The following is a 19550-nucleotide window of genomic DNA, read 5'->3' as shown; positions in this document are numbered from 1 at the left end:
AGGCATAAATGTGTATTCAAAATTTCATAGTAGACCAAGATTTCCCATAGTTCCAAATCAGATAATATTGAACAGACGTTATAATGGATTTTAAATTTGTTCTATTTTTTTGTAAATGTGGTTGCAAAAATTGTTATATACTCTTCTTTCCAGAAATTTTCTCCTTAACATACACCTGTTTTTGAGACTGACCAAGGCATCTGGCACACAAAGGCAACAATGACCAGGACAATACCTGGGAAGGCAGGCATGCCCTCTTCACAACCCCATTTTTTTTCACTTGATGCATTAACATCAAAATATAAAGTCCTCAGAATCAGCCCTTAAGGCATTCGGATCTGGCTGAAGTCCTGTAAAGTCTTAATCCTTTCACATACAAAAAAGACATCTTCATGCCGTATGAACACTGCTTCTTTGCTCAAGGTTATCTCTTCCATCCTCATCTGTCACCAGCTGTCAGTATCTTCTTCAAAGGTCGGTTTTTTCTTCATAGCGACATGTGCATGCAGCTCGCTGGCTGTCCAGGTATGGTTTACAGCCCAAGTGTATGACACTGTCAAACAAGAGCTCCACTGTTGTTTCACATGCTGCAAAGAAAGAAATGCGATGACCATCGGGAAACTGCAAACCATCGTCCTCCTTTCACCTGTTACATGCTAAAGCACAAGGTCAAGCACGTCTCGAGTAAGCTTAATCACCTGTATTAGGTGAGTGTCATCCCAAACTCATAGAGGAAAAAAGTGCCTAGACCTCTGTAAAATCACACACACATCTGGAGACTTTCAGTATTAATTTCTGTATATGGATCTTGCATTGTGTTTTTATCCAAGTGTTCAACCCAACCTTTTGCACTAGACAAGTAATAATCTTTATCAACAGTCCTGATCAGTTAATCAGTGTTAACTTTCCATTTATCTGGAAAATATAATCACTATTAGTAGGAGGAAAGAAAGAATTAAAATTAGAGAATAAAGAAAATTAAAACATAAAAATACAAAAGATCAGTGAAACGATGAGCTAGTTTTTGAAAAAATAAACAAAATCAGTACACCACTGGCCCAACTAACCAAAAAAAAAAAAAAAAAAAAAAAGAGAGAAGACCCAAATCATTAGAATCAGAAATGAACAAGGAAATGCAACAACAGAAACCACAGAAATAGAAAGAATCATCAGGAATTACTAAAGAGAACTGTATGCCAACACATTGGAAAATACAGATGAAATGGATAGATTCCTGTGTACACACAATCTACCAAAATTGAGTCATGAAGACATATAAAACCTAAACAGACCAATAAACATGACAGAGACTGAATCCATAATAAAGACTCTCTCAACAAGGAAAAGCCCAGGAATGGATGACTTCACTGCTAAATTCTACCAGACTTTTAAAGAACTAATTCCAATTCTTCTCAAGCTCTTCAAAACAATTGAAAGGGAGGGAACCCAACCAAACTCCTTCTATGAAGCCAGCATCACCTTAATTCCTGAACCAGAAAAAGAAAACAACAGAGAACGAGAACTATAAACCAATATCTCTGATGAACATCGATGTAAAAATCCTCAACAAAATATGAGCTAATTGAATCTAACAACACATTAGAAAGATCATTCACTCAGGGGCCGGTGCTGTGGTAAAGCAGGTTAAAGTCCTGGGCTGCAGAGCCAGCATCCCACTTGGGTGCTAGTTCAGTTCCCGGCTGCTTCACTTCTGATCTAGCTCCCTGCTGATGTGCCTGGGAAAGCAGTGAAAGATGGCTCAAGTCCCTGGGCCCCTGCAATCACATGGGAGACTGGAAGAAGCTCCTGGCTTCAGATCAGCTCAGCTGTGCCCCTTTCTGCCATTTGGGGAGTGAACCAGCAGATGGAAGACCAAGACTACCAGATCCGGGTTTTGAGCTTTAGTTTCTCAATGATTAGAGAATCCAGGGAGCAAAGTGCATGAATTCTTATCTTTCTCTATCTTAGATCCTCCCTCCCAGTGTTTGTTTCCTACACTTTTGGCTTTTTTGACCGTTATTGTGGATTACAAAATAATCAGCCCCTACCTCAGGAAATTGAAGAGGCTGTATAGCAACAGATAATAATAGGGTATTTAAAAAGTTTTTTGATCAACAGAATTAAAGAAAACTATATTTTGGTACAAAAAAATTTGAAACACATCCAAAAGTTCATGAAAATGCATATTAGGAAAAACTGCAAGGATTTCAAAATTTTTTTGCACCAAAATAAATGTATCTTTCAATTATACTTTTCTACAAACTTTTTAAATTTTTCAATTATTTTTATTTATTTGAGAGGCAGACAGAGACAGACATAGCTCTGGTACTTGAGTTTGGTCACTCCCCAAATGCCTGCCAAGTCAGGCGTGGGCCAGGCCAATGCAAGGAGCTGTGAACTCAACCCAGGTTTCCCCGTAGTGGCAGGAATCCAGTTACTTGAGCCATTGCCACAATCTCCCAGGGCATGCATTAGTGGGAAGCAGTAATTGGGAGTGGAGTTGGGACTTGAACTGAGGCACTCTGCTGATATGCAACACAGGCATCTTTTTTTTTTTTTAATTTGCATCTTATTTCTTTTAAAAATTTTTTATTTATATAAGGTGAACAATTTTCATATATACAGATGATTTAAGAGCATAATGATACTTCCACCCTACCCTCCTTTCTACCCAAACTCCCACCTTCCCTCCTCCTTCCTTATTTTTTCTTTTAATTTCTACAGTGACATACTTTCAGTTTATTTTATAATCACAAGCTTAAACCTCTACTAAATAAAGAATTCCACAAGTAGTAAGTAAAAAAAATTTGCTGTTCCTTGAGTACAGACAAGGTCTGTACACAACAATCTAATCGTAAAATGTCAATTTCCCTTATATTCATTACATTTTTTTGTACTCTGTATATTAGTTAATACAAATCAAGGAAAACATATATTTGTCTTTTTGGGACTGGCTTATTTCACTAAGCAAAATGGTTTCTAGTTATGTCTATTTTGTTGCAAAAGGCAGGATTTCATTCTTTTTTATGGCTGAGTAGTATTCCAGAGTATATATACCACATTTTCCTTATCCAGTCATCAGCTGATCGACATCTGGGTTGATTCCATATCTTAGCTACTGTGAACTGAACTGCAATAAACATGACGGTACAGATTAACTCTTGCATATGCTTATTTCATTTTGTTTGGGTAAATTCCCAGGAGTCATATGGCAGATCCATTTTCAGATTTCTGAGGAATCTCTATAGTGTCTTCTACAATGACTGTACTAGCTTACCTTCCCACCAGCAGTGGATTAGGGTACCTTTTCCCTCATATCCTCACCAGAATTTATTGTTTTTTGATTTTTGGATGATAGCTATTCTAACTGGGGGGAGGTAAAATCTCAAGTGGTTTTGATTTGCACTTCCCTGATGGCTAGTGATCCTGAGCATTTTTTATTTTTTTAAAAAAAATTTATTTATTTATTTGAAAGGCAGAGTTACAGAGAGGCAAAGGCAGAGAGAGAGAGAGAGAGAGAGAGAGAGAGAGATCTTCCATCTGCTGGTTCACTCCCCAGATGGCTGCAATGGCCGGAGCTGTGCCAATCCAAAGCAAGGAGCCAGGGGCTTCCTCTGGGTTTTCCACAAGAGTGCAGGGGCAAAAGGACTTGGGCCATCCTCCACTGCTTTCCCAGGCCATAGCAGAGAGCTGGATCAGAAGTGGAGTGACGGCACTTGAACCAGCACCCATATGGGATGCCGGCACTGCAGGTGGAGGCTTTACCTGCTACACCACAGTGCCAGCCCCCTGAACTTTTTTTAATGTGTTTGCTGGCCATCCATATTTCAACCTTTGAAAAATGCCTGCTAATATCCTTAACCCATTTTTAACTGGGTTGCTTATTTTGTTGCTTTAGGTTTCTTGTGTTCCTTATGTATCCTGGTTATTGCAATGAACCTGTACATTGTTTGGATAGTATGGACATTCTGATGATACTATTTTTCCAACCCATGAATATGGAAATTTTTGCATTTTTTGGTATCTTCTTCTATTTCTTTCTTTAATGTTTTGTAATTTTCATTGTAGAGTTCTTGTACATCCTTAGTTAAATTTATTCCAAGGTATTTAAAATTTTTTTCTAACCATTGTGAACAGTGCTGATCTTACAAGTTCTTTTCCAGCCATGCCATTGTCTGTATAGAAAGGATATTGATTTGTGTGCAACTTTGCCAAATTTCTTTATGAGTTCCAGTAGTTTCCTAGCGGAGTCTTTTGATTTCTCTCTCTATAGGATCATGCAAACAGGGACTTCCTCTTTTCCAATTTGTATCCCTTTGATTTCTCTTTGTTGCCTAATGGCTCTGGCTAAAACTTCAAGGACTTTACTAAATAGCAATGGTGAAAGTGGGCATCCTTGTCAGGTACTGGATCTTACTGGGAATGCTTCCAACATTTCCCCATTCAATATGATGCTGGTTGTTGGTTTGTCATATATTGCCTTGATTGTGTTAAGAATGTTCCTTCTATACCCAATTTGCATAAGGTTTTTATCATGAAACTATGTTGTTTTTTCTTCTTTTATATGTATTTTTTTTTTTTTTTTGACAGGCAGAGTGGACAGTGAGAGAGAGAGAGAGACAGAGAGAAAGGTCTTCCTTTTGCCATTGGTTCACCCTCCAATGGCCACCGCGGCCGACGCACTGCAGCCAGTGCACCACGCTGATCCGAAGGCAGGAGCCAGGTGCTTCTCCTGGTCTCCCATGGGGTGCAGGGCCCAAGCACTTGGGCCATGCTCCACTGCACTCCCGGGCCACAGCAGAGAGCTTGCCTGGAAGAGGGGCAACTGGGACAGAACCGGTGCCCCGACCGGGACTAGAACCTGGTGTGCCGGCGCCGCAAGGCGGAGGATTAGCCTATTGAGCCATGGCGCCAGCCAAGATGTTATGTTTTATCAAATGCTTTCTCTGCATCTGTTGAGACAATCATGTTTCTATTTTTCAATTTGTTAATATTATATATTAATTTTTTTTGACTTGCAGAGTTAGACAGTGAGAGAGAGAGACAGAGAGAAAGGTCTTCCTTCCATTGGTTCACCCCCCAAATGGCCGCTACAGCTGGCACGCTGTGCTGATCCGAAGCCAGGAGCCAGGTGCTTCCTCCTGGTCTCCCATGTGGGTGCAGGGCCCAAGCACTTGGGCCATCCTCCACTGCACTCCCGGGCCACAGCAGAGAGCTGGACTGGAAGAGGAGCAACCGGGACAGAATCGGCTCCCCAACCGGGACTAGAACCCGGGGTACCAGCGCCATAGGTGGAGGATTAGCCAAGTGAGCCGCGGTGCTGGCTGATATATTAATTTTTTTAAAAAAGAGTTATTTATTTACTTGAAAGGCAGAGTTATAGAGAGGCAGAAGCAGAGAGAGAAAGAGAGACATCTTCTGTCTGCTGGTTAAATCTCCAAATGGCCGCAACAGCAGGAGATGAGCCAATCCAAAGCTAGGAGCCTGAAGCCTCTTGCAGGTCTCCATGGGGGTTCAGGGGCCCAAGGACTTGGACTGCCTTCTACCACTTTTCCAGGCCATAGCAGAGAACTGGATCAGAAGTGAAGCAGCCAGGAGTTGAACTGATGCCCACATGGGATGCTGGCACTGCAGTTGGCAGCCTCACCCGCTATGCCACAGCACCAGCCTCATGTATCACATTTTTGATTTGTGTATGTTGAACCATCCCTGCCTGAATGCCAGGGAGAAATCCCACTTAGTCTGTGTGAATGATCTTTCTGATGGCAACACAGCCATCTTAACTGATGTTTTAACTGCTAGGCCAAATATCCGACCCTCCATGAACTTTCTGAATGATTTCTATTGGTAAATCCCATACTAAAACATAAGGCATTCAATGAAACTTTGAAAACTGCAATCACCTCCAACCCACCGGACTGTCCTTACCCTGAACATGCTGAGCTAGTCCTAGTGTTTTCTGCACGTCTCGGCAAATTTTGGAGAGGCAATACTGGAACTCCTCATCACAGTCGTTCTTGCTTTTGCCACATGTCTCGTAGCACCTATCATGTTGGTTGCAGCACTTTGTCAGGGAAGGGATGCCAATGTTAAGCTGCAAGAGGCATTTGAATGGGTTATTGTCAAGTAACAGCAAACTCGTCTGCCGAAGTACTGTACTGAAACAGACTTAATAGAAAGAAGTAAGAATTTAATTCTTCCTACAAACGTTTCCTATGTTATCAATCCCTTCTTATACACATCTCAGCTATGTCTCGTCTCAGCTATGTATCACTGCTTCCTTCTTGCAATGCTAGAACACTCAGTTATCTGCCAATAATAAACACTTCCTACTGTCAAAAAAACAAAATACAATTTTAAAACAGATATATAAGGCTAAGGCATTAAAAAATTAATCCCAGGGCTAGAAAAGTGTGATTTTTGGACAGTTCAGTGTTTCATGCTCCACCTTCCTAAATAAAATGTGTTTTTCATGAAATGTTACAAAGAACTGCTAAGTGCTTACAACTAAATATTTTTTGTTTTTTAAGCTTTAAAGTACATATTCATTCCATAAGGAAACTGTTATTTTGAACCTATAGCTTATCTTTAAGATAACTTTATTCACCAAACTCTTTTGTCTGGGAATCATACTCATAAACTTTCTTCCCCATAATTCCAGGCTCTGATCTAGTCTTCCTTACAGCCACACTGCTACTCTCACTGGACCTGGTTTTAGTATAGAAAACATGCTTCATCCATATGAGGGCACATCAAAAAGTTAATGGGAAATGGAATTAAAGATGTTTGTTTCAATGCAAACATTTTTGAAAAGTTCATGAAAAACATGTATTATGATCAAACTATGCATCAATTTCAAATGTTTTTGGTACCAAAATAAACTTACCTTTAAATTCCATTTTTCTATGAATTTTAAGAAGTATTCTCTTACTTTTTCTCCCTTAAGTAGTATTAATTCTGTACTCTAAACTTATTGTAAAAGTTTAATTTTTTTTAAATTTTTTTAAAAGGCAGAGTGAGGGACAGAAAGAGTGATCTTTCATCTCTTGGTTCACTCCCCAAATGCCTCCAACAGCTGCAGCTGGGCCAAGCTGAAGCCAGGAGCCAAGAACTCCATCTGAGTTTTCTATATGGGTGGCAGGCCCATCATCTGTTGACTCCCAAGGTGCATATTAGTAGGAAGCTGGATCTGAAGCAGAGGCAGGAATCGATTTCAGGCACTCCAATACAGAATATGGGTGTCCCAAGCAGTGGCTTAACCCACTGTACTATAACACGCGTCCCTGTACTCTGAACCTTTGAGCCATGTTTGTGACATTAGGAAATACCATTTAAATGGTATTAACATCTACAAGATCCAAAAATAAAACATTAATTTTACTCCATTTAATTTTGTTAGGAGTTATTAGAAATTTTTCCATAAAATAATGTAATAAACCTGGTCACCATTACAGCAAGCGAAATTATTTGTAAACCTGAGAATACACTGATAGTCCTGTGTGATCCAAAGAATTACACAGCCTACCAGTCATAAAATTTAGCAAATAAAAAACAATGCCAGAGTCTGTGGTGTGGTGCAGCAGGTTAAGCTGCTGCTTATAACGCCATCATTCCACTTTGCAATGCTGTTCTACTGCCAATCAAGTTTCTTGCTAATGGTTCCAGAAGGCAGAGGATGATGGCCCAAATACTTAGGCCCCTGCCACCCATGTGGGAGACCAAGATGGAGTTCTAGGATCCTGGTTCCAGCCTGGCCCAGTCCTGGCTGGTAGAACTATCTGGAGAATGAACCAGTGAATGGAAGATAGAAGATCAATCTCTCTTCTCTCTCTCTCTCCACCATTCTGTCCCTTTTTGTTTCTGTTACTCTGCCCTTCATGTAAATAAATAAATAAATAAATCTAAAAGAAAAACAAAACCAAAAATACAATACTTACATGAACACCAAACAATGGAGAACCACATCCATTTGGTGGGGAGGGTTTATAACCATAACGTGGGAATGGCTTAGATCCTATAAAACATAAACAATTTCATAATTATTTGTCAAATATGATAGAAATAAAAAAACATACTCAAAAATATCCACAATGTACTAGCCTTCAAAATAGTTAATATTTTTTGGAGGTTGACATCAGTGAATATGCCTATGGTTTGAATGTTTGTGACTCCTTGCCCACCCCCAATCACCAAATCCATAAATGTTGAGACTAATGTGATGGTATCAGTTGGTGGAATCACTGGGAGGAGATAAGGCTCGAACCCTGGAATAGTGTTCTTACAAAAGAGGTCCAGAGGGCTGCCTGGCCCGCCAGCTGTGTGACAACACAGTGAGAAGGCACCATTCTATGAACCAGGAAGTAGGTCTTCACCAGACTGTGAGTCTGCTGGTGCCCTGATCTTGTACTCCCCAGCTTCCAGAAATATGAGGAACACAGTTCTACTGCTTATAAGCAACCTGGTTTACATCAGGCCAGACTAAGACATTCATGTTCTCAGCAAGGTCTTCCCTGACCACACCATTCTGTGGCATATATGATTTCTAACATACTAACATCACTAATCTATTTATTTTTTTATCTGTCTTGCCATGGTAAAATGCAAACTCCCTGAGGGCAGGAAGTTTTTGTCTGTTTTGTAACCCCAGTGGCTGAAACAGTGCCTGGCATACGGTCAGTTTCGCATATAAATATTTACTGAGCAATGAATAAATGAATGAATACTGAGCACAAAGACTTGGAAGGCTGAACCTCATAGCAGTTATAATACTCATTACAAATAAGATGGTACTGTTGTCTATCCTTCAGTCTCTTTTGAATTTGTGTTCACCAAATATTCAGCAGCCTCCAAAAACTGTTCACTTCTAGTTTGTCACATTTCTTTAAAATGTGGCATCCAGGGGCCAGAATTGTGAGACAATGAACACCACCTGAACACCAGTATCTCATATCGGAGTGCTGGTCTGAGTCCTGGCTGCTCCAGTCCTGATCCAGCTCCCTGCTGATACTGCTGATATGCATGGGAAAGCAGTGTATGATGGCCCAAGTCCATGGGCCCCAGCCACCCATGTCGAAGATCCATATGGAGTTCCTGGGACCTGGCTTCAGCCTGGCCATTGCGACCATGTGGGGTGTAAACCAAAAGGTAGACGTTTTGAATACTTTTCTTCTATATCCTTTTTTTTTTAAAAGATTTATTTATTTACTTGAAAGTCAGAGTTACACAGAGAGAGGAGAGGCAGAGAGAGAGAGAGGTCTTCCATCCACTGGTTCACTCCCCAGTTGGGCGCAACAGCTAGAACTGGGCTGATCCGAAGCCAGGAGCCAGGAGCCTTCTCCAGGCTCCAGGATGACCCGGGCCATCCTCCACTGCTCTCCCAGGCCTTAGCAGAGAGCTGGATCAAAAGTAGAGCAGCCGGGACTCTAACTGGGGCCCATATGGGCTGTCAGCACTGCAGTCGGCAGCTTCATCTGCTACGCTACAGTGCTGGCCCCATGCCTTTTCTTGTTTTTTTTTTTTAAGATTTTTAAAAAAAATTTATTTGAAAGGCAGGGTTACATAGAGCCAGAGCCAGAGAGAGAGAGAGAGAGAGAGAGAGGTCTTCCATCTGCTGTTCACTCCCCAAATGGCTACAACAGCTGGAGCTGAGCTGATCTGAAGCCAGGAGCAAGGAGCTTCCTCCAGGTCTCCCAAGTGGCTGCAGGGTCCCAAGGACTTGGGCCATCTTCTACTGCTTTCCCAGGCCTTAGCAGAGAGCTGGATCAGAAGTGGAGCAGCTGGGACTCGAACCGGTGCCCATATGGGATGCCAGCACTGCATGCAGTGACTTTACCTGCTACGTCATAGCGCCGGCCCCCACTCTGCCTTTTAAATAAAACAAATTTTTTAAAATAAAATATGGTACCTAAACTGAACATCATCAAGTATAATGGACCTTTTACCCTTTTGAGCTAATAAACCACTTACATTAACACAGCCTAAGACTGTTAGCATGCTTTTCAGCTGTCTAACTGCTAACACACACCAGACAGTAGTAAAAATCATTAATTCTTTCTGAAATGAAATTTTTCAAATCTACCTCTAGAGGCTTAGCATTTCTGCCACTTTATTTTTGAGACTAAATAAAAGACAATATAATTCTACCTCGCTAGTTTCATTTTTTGAAAACATTTATTTATTTATTTGAAAGGCAGAATCACAGAGGGAGAGAGAAGGCAAGACAGAGAGAAGGAGATCCTCTATATGCTGGTTCATTCCCCAAATGGCCACAGTAGCCAGGGGTGGGCCAGGCTAGAGCCAGGAGCAAGGAGATTCCTCTGGGTCTCCCATATGGGTACAGGAGCCCCAGGACCCGGCCATCTTCTGCTGCTTTCCCAGGCAGGGAGCTGGATTGGAAGTGGAGCAGCAGCCAATATGGAACAATTAACTCACCGCACCACAGCACTGGCCTTTTTTAAATTTTATTTTATTTTGTTTATTTATTTTTTAAAGATTTATTTTATTTTATTTTTAAAGATAGAGTTACAAGGAGAGGTAGAGCCAGAGAGAGATGTCTTCCATCCTGTGGTTCACTCCCCAAATGACCACAACAGCGAGAGCTGAGCTGATCTGAAGCCAGGAGCCAGGAGCTTCTTCTGGATCTCCTATGTGGGTGTAGGGGCCCAAGGATTTAGGCCATCTTCTACTGCTTTCCTAGGCCATAGCAGAGAGCTGGATCGGAAGTGGAGCAGCTGGGACCTGAACCAGTGCCCACATGGGATGCCAGCACCACAGGCCGGGGCTTTAACCCTCTGTGCCACAGCACCATCCTCATTTTATTTTATTTTTAAAAAATATTTATTTATTTATTTGAAAGGCGGAGTTACAGAGAGAGAAACAGAAGGAGTTTTGCTATTTTTAGGTCATCATCCAGGACTGCTCAGATTTTAAATCAAGAGCTATTTTCCCAGTGGTCCCTGAATTCAAAACTTGAGGCATACACATTAACCAGGACAAAGGGGATCAACATCTTCTACAGATGAGCCCTTGCCATAAGCAGCCATGAGTCATTAACCCAACTCTTTGGGTAGACTACTCAACTGATTATGAAGGCACCTAAATCAAGTCTACCCAGTCTACATTTCTCATAGATATACCATGAAAAATGACACATTTTATCTATGGTCTTCTTTGTCTTACCACACTACAGAACTCATCAGAGAAAAGAGGCTGGACCACCACTATATTATTATAGAACACAGTCCAATTCCTTATACCTCATCATTAAGCTCTCGTCAGCATTTTTTTTTTTTTGTATTTAATCTTCTTTTTCTTCTTCTTCTTCTTTTTTTTTTTTTTTGACAGGCAGAGTTAGACAGTGAGAGAGAGAGCCATAGCAGAGAGCTGGACTGGAAGAGGAGCAACCGGGACAGAATTCGGCACCCTGACCAGGACTAGAACCTGGAGTACCAGCACCGCAGGCAGAGGATTAGCCTAGTGAGCCGCGGCGCCGGCCAGTTCTCGTCAGCATTTTAATAAAATGTTTAAAACATTGGGGTCAGTGCTGTGGCATAGCAGGTAAAGCCTCCACCTGAGTGCCGGCATCCCACATGGGTACTCTGCTGTGGCCTGGGAAAGCAGTGGAGGATGGCTCAAGTCCTTGGGCACTTGTACTCATGTGGGAAGAAGCTTCTGGCTCCTGCCATTGCAGCTCCGGCTGTTGTGGCCAACTGGGGAGTGAACTACCAGATGGAAGATCTCTCCCTCCCTCCCTCCCTCCCTCCCTCCCTCCCTCCCTCTCTCTCTCTCTGCCTCTCCTTCTCTAACTCTGACTTTCAAATAAATAAATCTTTAAAAAAATTAAAATAAAACATTTAGAAACTTATCTAGAGATATATATTAAGCAATGGGTCAAACTGTTAATCTGTAAAAAGTAAATTAAATGCACCATACAGTATTCAAAAAGTCTGGAAACAGGAAAAGCAAGTTATTTACTATGTCTACTTTTTAGGTTAACAGTTGGACTTACTGTTTTAAATTTAGAAGTCTATCACCTAAAAAGATGTCAGAGGATAAAGAAAAACACATGGCGGGTATTATTTAAAATTGTAACTAACATATTGTTTACCTTATGTTTTCAACTTAAATATATATATATATATATATATATATATATATATAGAGAGAGAGAGAGAGAGAGAGAGAGAGAGAGAGAGAGAGACAGAGAGAGAGACAGAGAGCTACTATCTGCTGGTTTACTCCTCAAATGCCCACAACAGTCAGGGTTTCGTGATGCCAAAGCCATGAGCCAGGAACTCAATGCAGTCATGCAGATGGCAGAGACTCTTGTACATGAGCTTCCACCTGCAGCCTCCCTGGGTGCCCAGCAGCAGGAAGCTGGAATAGGGAGTGGTGCTGTGACTCAACTCAGGTGTGTTAACTGCTGGGCCAAATACCAGCCCCTGTTCTCAACTTTTTGGAAACCTTGTACATTCCCCTCCCGTGTGCCAGTCTCCAGATTTCCATAGGGATAGAAGATTACTACCCTCAGACAACCGATAGAGGCGGAGAGTTTAAAGACATATGTATTTCTTTTCTTTTTTTTAATTAATTAATTAATTTTTTTTTTTTGACAGGCAGAGTGGACAGCGAGAGAGAGAGACAGAGAGAAAGGTCTTCCTTTTTGCCGTTGGTTCACCCTCCAATGGCCGCTGCGGCCAGCGTATTGTGCTGATCCGAAGGCAGGAGCCAGGTGCTTCTCCTGGTCTCCCATGCGGGTGCAGGGCCCAAGGATTTGGGCCATCCTCCACTGCACTCCCTGGCCATAGCAGAGAGCTGGCCTGGAAGAGGGGCAACCGGGATAGAATCCGGGGCCCCAACCGGGACTAGAACCCGGTGTGCCAGCGCCGCAAGGCGGAGGATTAGCCTGTTAAGCCACGGCACCGGCCCAGACATATGTATTTCTATATCCTCTTCTCAAGTCTTTTTTTTTTCTTTTAAACCAGGAAAGTATTTCCTTTAATGTAACAACAACAGTACTTCTGTTTTCCCTTCTCAAAGTATTTTATCTAAAGTCATAGACTTTTCTTTGATTCTGAGTCTACAACTACACTTCTTGACATTTCAGTGATGTGTAATGATAGTGATTCATAAACAGGTTATGTTCATGGCTGTGTTTATATGTTTATACATAGACATTTTCTCATTTCCTAAAACTTTTGAACAATCAGAAGCAAATGAAGGCCGGCGCCGTGGCTCAACAGGCTAATACTCCACCTTGCGGCGCCGGCACACTGGGTTCTAGTTCCGGTCGGGGCGCCGGATTCTGTCCCGGTTGCCCCTCTTCTGGGCCAGCTCTCTGCTGTGGCCAGGGAGTGCAGTGGAGGATGGCCCAAGTGCTTGGGCCCTGCACCCCATGGGAGACCAGGAGAAGCAACTGGCTCCTGCCTTCGGATCAGTGCGGTGTGCCATCCGCAGTGGTCATTGGAGGGTGAACCAACGGCAAAGGAAGACCTTTCTCTCTGTCTCTCTGTCTCACTGTCCACTCTGCCTGTTAAAAAAAAAAAAAAAAAAGCAAATGAAGGCAGGAAACAGACATTCCTACCTAGGGGAAAAAAGAGGAACTGAGATAGTACATGAGACTGAACCGTATAAAATGAGAATGGAGGCTTTTAATTACCCAAAGGAGAGAAGTGGATAAAATTGAGTGACAAAGAACCAGTATAGGAAACCAGAGATAGTAACACTATGAAATAAAAGCTGGGGAAAGCTAGATCCCAAGTACAACCTGCAGAAGGGTTTGTGTGTTTGGATTTTGGTTTCCTTTAAAGCAACTTAGCATTATTCACTTCCCTGCTGACATCACTCACTTCCTCCAAGGCCTTCCTTGCTTACTCCACCTATAATAGCATCCCCTCATTTCCATATCCACTCTACATACTAAGGTTGGCCTTGTTTTTCTTCTAGCTATTTTTTTTTAAAGATTTTTATTTATTTATTTGAGAGGTAGAGTTACAGACAGTGAGAGAGAGAGAGAGACAGAGAGAAAGGTCTTCCTTCCATTGGTTCACTCCCAAAATGGCCGCAACGGCTGGAGCTGCGCAGATCTGAAGCCAAGGAGCCAGGTGCTTCTTCCCGGTCTCCCACACGGGTGCAGGGGCCCAAGCACTTGGGCCATCCTCCACTGCTTTCCCAGGCCACAGCAGAGAGCTGGATTGGAAGAGAAGCAGCCAGGACTAGAACTGGTACCCATATGGGATGCTAGAGCTACAGGCGGAGGATTAGCCAAGTGAGCCATGGTGCCAGCCCCTCTTCTAGCTTTTATTAACCAAATTAACATCAGTTGGTTTCACTGAGGACAGGAACTTTGGTTCACCTAGAACATGCCTGGCACAAGATGGGCACCTAAAAAATTACTGCATGAAAAAAATGAAGTATTCTTTAGCTATGAACTTGGAAGTAACTAGCTTCTTGAAGTATTTCAGAGTATTCTGAAGTTCTACGTTCATCTTTAAATTGAAATAATTATTTTTGCACAAGACAATAGAACATTATTTGTTAAAGATTAAATTGATTCAGTTACAAAAGCATTAGTATCATTTTCAATTTTGTCATAAGTGGTGTTATAATCTGCTGAACATAAAAAGAATTTAGTACTTCTACTGGTGTGAGCTTTCACAAAACAAAACAAAACCTCAATAAGAGGAAAAAATGTAATGGGAATAAGAATTTAAAAATAAACAAAATTCATTGTGTATAACTGCATGGACAGACTATTCATTAATTTCACTTTTTGACTTAAGCAATAGTTCTTTCCCTTGGCACTTTCTCTTGATGTTTTATCATCTGTGTGAACAGAGGAAATTAAATATTTGCCTAGATTGAGACAAAGTTAGTTTTTCCCCTAAATTTTATGTAAATACTTCCCAAAAGATCGACTTTTTTTTCATCTGAAAGAAGATGAAGTAGATAAGAAGCACAGGGGGAAGGCTCATGGATCACACAAAGATCTTTCCACTATGTTTTACAGGAACCTCAGTGGTAGAATCCCAACCAGTGTTCCCAAACACATGCAACTTAAATGCATGATCATTAATCTCCGTAGGGCTCTTAATGCTACTTTATTTTTCTGGTCCACTCACTCTGTCTCCCTCAAATCTCTAACAGCTCTACTCCTGTCATTTCTCTCAACTGATGACCCTGATTCCCACTTCAATGAGAACACTGAGGCAATCAGAAGACCTTGAACATGACCATTCTAACCGGCATTTGTGCCCACATCCTCCACCTGCATTCCTATGAACAGGAATTGCTCTTGGCCAACCTCTCGTTTTATGTACTAGAACCCAGCCCTCCAGCTTACCCAAGGATATCACTCAATAATTCCCACCCCCTCCAACAGTCTCCCTCATCATTATTCTACTCTCAACCAGTTGCAAAAGCATATAAGCATGCTATTATTCTTCCTAACGTTTAAATTTCCACGTTCTTCATTATTTCAGTAATTCCAGTTGCTTAGGCAAAAATTTTGGTGTAATTTTTTACTTTACTTATACTCTACTTCCAAGTCATTAGCAAATTCTTTAGGTTCTCTCTTCAAAATATATCCAAAATCGAACAACTTATCTCCTGTATTGCTACCAACCTAGACAAACCACCGTCTTTGGTCTGGACTCTCACACTCATTATCCTGTCTCTATGTCGATCTCCCACAGCCCTTGACCCATTTTATTCTCAGCACAACAGACAGAGGGATCCTGTTACGACATATATCTCTGAATGAATTAATGACTCATTCATAATTCCAAATCATTTTATAAGCAAACTGATTTCTATTCTTCAAAGGAAATTGAAAAGTTTTCTACTTCAAATCTTTTCTGCTATCAGGAAAGAAAAGCTAAGAAAAAAGTCAGCAACCACCAAGTCTGTTCCCCTAAATAATTCTACTTAACTTTCAATAAAGCTCAAGTTCTCCTCCCCACCACCATGGGAGGATGGCCAAGAGTAAGGGAGTCAGTCTCCAGAAAGCCAGTCTCTCAGAGAATGCAAAACACTGAAGGCAACACGCCCATGGGCTTCAATCTGACCCCTCAACATTCCTATCAGTAAAAATTTTTTTAAAAATAATAAGTTACCTTGATTTCTTTCTTGCAAGAAAAACCACCCCTTACCATTTTCCCCTAGCTCTGGGATCTGTGTTTCTATTTGATTCTGATTTGGTCACTTGCATTCCAAAACATAGGAAAGGCTGCATCATTGTTCCAGAGAGACATCTCAAGTAACAGCAATTAAAAGGATGATTATCAGCAAGCTGGAATTATTAGCATGGTGACTCTGAACCACATGTCCTCTCAATGGGGAATGCGTGTCAACACACAAAAGGATTCTTCCTGAAGCATACCATTTCTTACATTCACAAATTCAGTTGTGTTTTTTTGATGCTGAAGACCTTGCTCTAAATTCCAAATGGGAAATTTTGTGAGGCTCATGGGAAATGAAAAAGATTAAGTAAAATGAAGGATTAAAACAATCATTTAAGAGGATAAAGTGTCCATTTAACTACAGAGGATGCATGTAAACAAACTGTAGAAATCTGGACTCATGATACATTTTTATGAAGACTTACTTCTTCCACATTTTCCTATCTCTAAATGACAACTGTATCCTGCCTTCGTCTCAGGCCCAAAATTAGACCTTGCCTGGTTTTTCTCCACAGTGTCACCTGCACTGCTTTCAGCTTTCTTCTCGAATTCTCAGTGAGGCCTTCCCTGAACAACCTTCTTGAAGAGGGTAACCTGCCCAGCACTGCCACCGCTGTCTTCCCAGCTGTACCAGTCAACACTGCCACACACACCTGCACATGCTCCATATTTGGCTTATTTTACTTGTTTGTTACTTTATGGATCTTCTCTTGCCACCAGAATCAAAGCCCCATAGTCAGGCATTTTCTGCTTTGTTCACTGATGAATCTCCAAGTAGCAGAACACCTGACACATTGTTGTGATTCATACTTGCATAAGACAAAGTAGAACTATGACATTTGCTTCAGGAAAGGCTATAATTTAATCCTTACTCACTTGTTCCTCCTAAAAATTCCTACAAGGATAAAAACTTTCCGATGCATAGATACAGGAAGCAATGACAGGTGGCTCAGCACTCACAAGCCTACTAGACCGAGTTCATTCTTTCCCTCCACTAACACAAAACTAGAAATTGTGTTCAGAATTACAGGCAGTAGGTGGCAGCACAGTTTTACACCGTAGAGGTTCCTCTTAAGTCCACCTATGGAGTTACCAGTAGTCATGGAGTTCCCTACGCCGCCAGCTTTAACTAGCCTCACACCTTGGCTGATCTCACTGGAAACGTGTGCTAGTTTAACATTTTCAGCTTCCAAATAGAAGCGCAAGTACTTTTGTTAAACTCTTAAAATATTTAAGCATTCAAAAAAGTCAAATGCTCCATGAAGCATCTGGCTGAAATGTCCGAGTTTATTATTACTCACATTTCCACCAAACAAGTCCTCAATCAGAATTACAGTTTTAAAAAATACGCGAACAATCACATTTGCATCAGCCAACGAGGAGGGGTCACTTTCTACAAGAGTTATCAGAACTCTTTCTCAACAATCGGAGGCACAAAAGTCTGTACAAAGGTCGCAATTTCTTTTCGTAGCTTTGCAGGGGAAAAAAATTGAATACCAATTTTCTAGAAAGACATACTTTTCCAATTCTTGAGGTTTTTTAGGGGGAGCGGCTGGTTTTTTTTTTGTTTTGTTTTGTTTTGTTTTTTGTTTTTTTTGTATGCTCAGCTCACTCACTCACCAGCCCACCCAAAAAGTAGAGCTAAAACCAGTCCTTTTCACTCCATTTCCATGATTCAGAAGTCAGTAAGTTCTTAGGCAACTTGGTGCGATCGCCAATGCAAAGTAATTCAGAAGCAGCGCAAACCAGAGGGGACACCCTCAGGCGAGCTCTCTCTCGCCTGCCGAGGGTAGTAGTGCGAATTTGTAAGCCAGGTTGCCCAATCCCAAGGCAAGACTGTTAGCGGTTTCAGTTTTTCCTCAGCCCAGGGCCACCGTCCAGACTGCCTTGCCTCTGTCACTGTCACACTGCACGACCTCCCTCACCCCAGGGCCCCTGACAGCGCCGGCCCCGCGGGCCCCGCGGGCCCTCTCACCGTCACGGCACTTGTACTGGCACAGCCCATCCTCGCCTCCCAGGAGGTCCAGGGCGGCGTTCAGGTACGTGTCTATCTTGTGGACGCCGTTCCTGATGGTCTTCAGGGTGGCCCGCCAGTCGGTGGTCTGGGCCCGCTCCTGGGACGCCACAGCGGCCACCAGGAGGAGCAGGAGCGCGAGCGAGGCCATCCGGCACGGCGCCGGGTCCCGCCCGGTCCCACGGGTCCCCCGGAGCCCCGCGCAGAGCGCGCCCCCACAGAGGCCCCGGGGCGCCCTAGGCAGCGGCTCCGGCCCTGGGCTCCGCCGCCGCCTCCATGCCCACGCCTCCTTCCTGGCAGGCCCGCCCGCCCTCACCGCCGCCTCAGCACGGCCGCGGCGTGCAGGTGGAGGCGGCGCCTGCTCCCGCTCTGCTGGGCGCGCGTCCGGCCCTGCGCGCCTGCGCCGGAGCCTGGTGCGTCACGGGCACGCGCGGGCCGGTGGCGTCTGCCCCGCCGCGGGGTCGCCCGGGCGTTCCCAAGGCTCTGGGGCCTCATGACTGAGGAGTCGGGTTGCAGTGGGTCGGCGTGCCGGTGGGCATCGGTGTTTCTTAAAAGCATGCTGAGTGGCCGGCGCCGCGGCTCACTAGGCTAATCCCCCGCCTGCGGCGCCGGCACCCCGGGTTCTAGTCCCGGTTGGGGCACCGGTTCTGTCCCGGCTGCCCCTCTTCCAGGCCAGCTCTCTGCTGTGGCCAGGGAGTGCAGTTGAGGCTGGCCCAAGGCCTTGGGCCCTGCACCCCATGGGAGACCAGGAGAAGCACCTGGCTCCTGCCATCGGATCAGCGAGATGCGCTGGTCGCAATGCGTCGGCCGCAGCGGCCATTGGAGGGTGAACCAACGGCAAAAGGAAGACCTTTCTCTCTGTCTCTCTCTCTGACTGTCCACTCGCCTGTCAAAAAGAAAAAGCAAAAAAAAAAAAAAAAAAACAAAAACAAAAACAAAAAACAAAAACAGCATTCCAAGTGCTGGTGCTGTGGGCCAAACAGCCGAAATCGCAGTGGCCTACTTCTGATCTGTTGGGTTCGGCTTCCCTGGGTCTGGACAACATTGGGAAAATGAGCTCAGGCGCTCCCAGGCCAGGAGCGTCGCGGCAGGTCCGCTGAGTTTTGAGTTGAAAATGTGATTCTTCAGCCCTTAAGGTATTTGGATCTGGCTGAAGAGCCCATGAGAGTATTTTAGGCATAGAAAGCCAAGACACTCTGGCAAAAAAAAAAAAAAAAAAAACAAAAAAACAAAAAAACAAAACTATATGAAAGATCTCTGCGAGATCCCAGTGGAAAGAACAGGCCATCAAAGAAGGAGGTACCTTTCTCTGAAGGGAGGAGAGAACTTCCGCTTTGACTATGGCCTTGTCGAAATAA

General features: G+C 43.1%; 1 protein-coding gene across 1 annotated transcript; it reads right to left on the bottom strand.

Moving 5' to 3' along the window:
* Positions 1–84: 84 nt before the first annotated feature.
* Positions 85–18413, bottom strand: PLA2G12A (phospholipase A2 group XIIA). The gene is made up of 4 exons (XM_062199747.1): positions 18154–18413; positions 7938–8014; positions 5929–6094; positions 85–587 (listed from the first exon to the last, which is right to left on the bottom strand). The coding sequence occupies exons 1-4, from the start codon at positions 18341–18343 to the stop codon at positions 469–471; spliced, it is 552 nt and encodes a 183-aa protein (XP_062055731.1). The 5' UTR covers positions 18344–18413; the 3' UTR covers positions 85–468.
* Between the last annotated feature and the right edge of the window lie 1137 nt (positions 18414–19550).

Source organism: Lepus europaeus, chromosome 8, assembly GCF_033115175.1.
Source record: "Lepus europaeus isolate LE1 chromosome 8, mLepTim1.pri, whole genome shotgun sequence".
Classification (NCBI taxonomy): domain Eukaryota; kingdom Metazoa; phylum Chordata; class Mammalia; order Lagomorpha; family Leporidae; genus Lepus; species Lepus europaeus.
The sequence above is the reverse complement of the archived record's forward strand: the minus strand, read 5'-3'. Positions and strand labels throughout refer to the sequence as shown.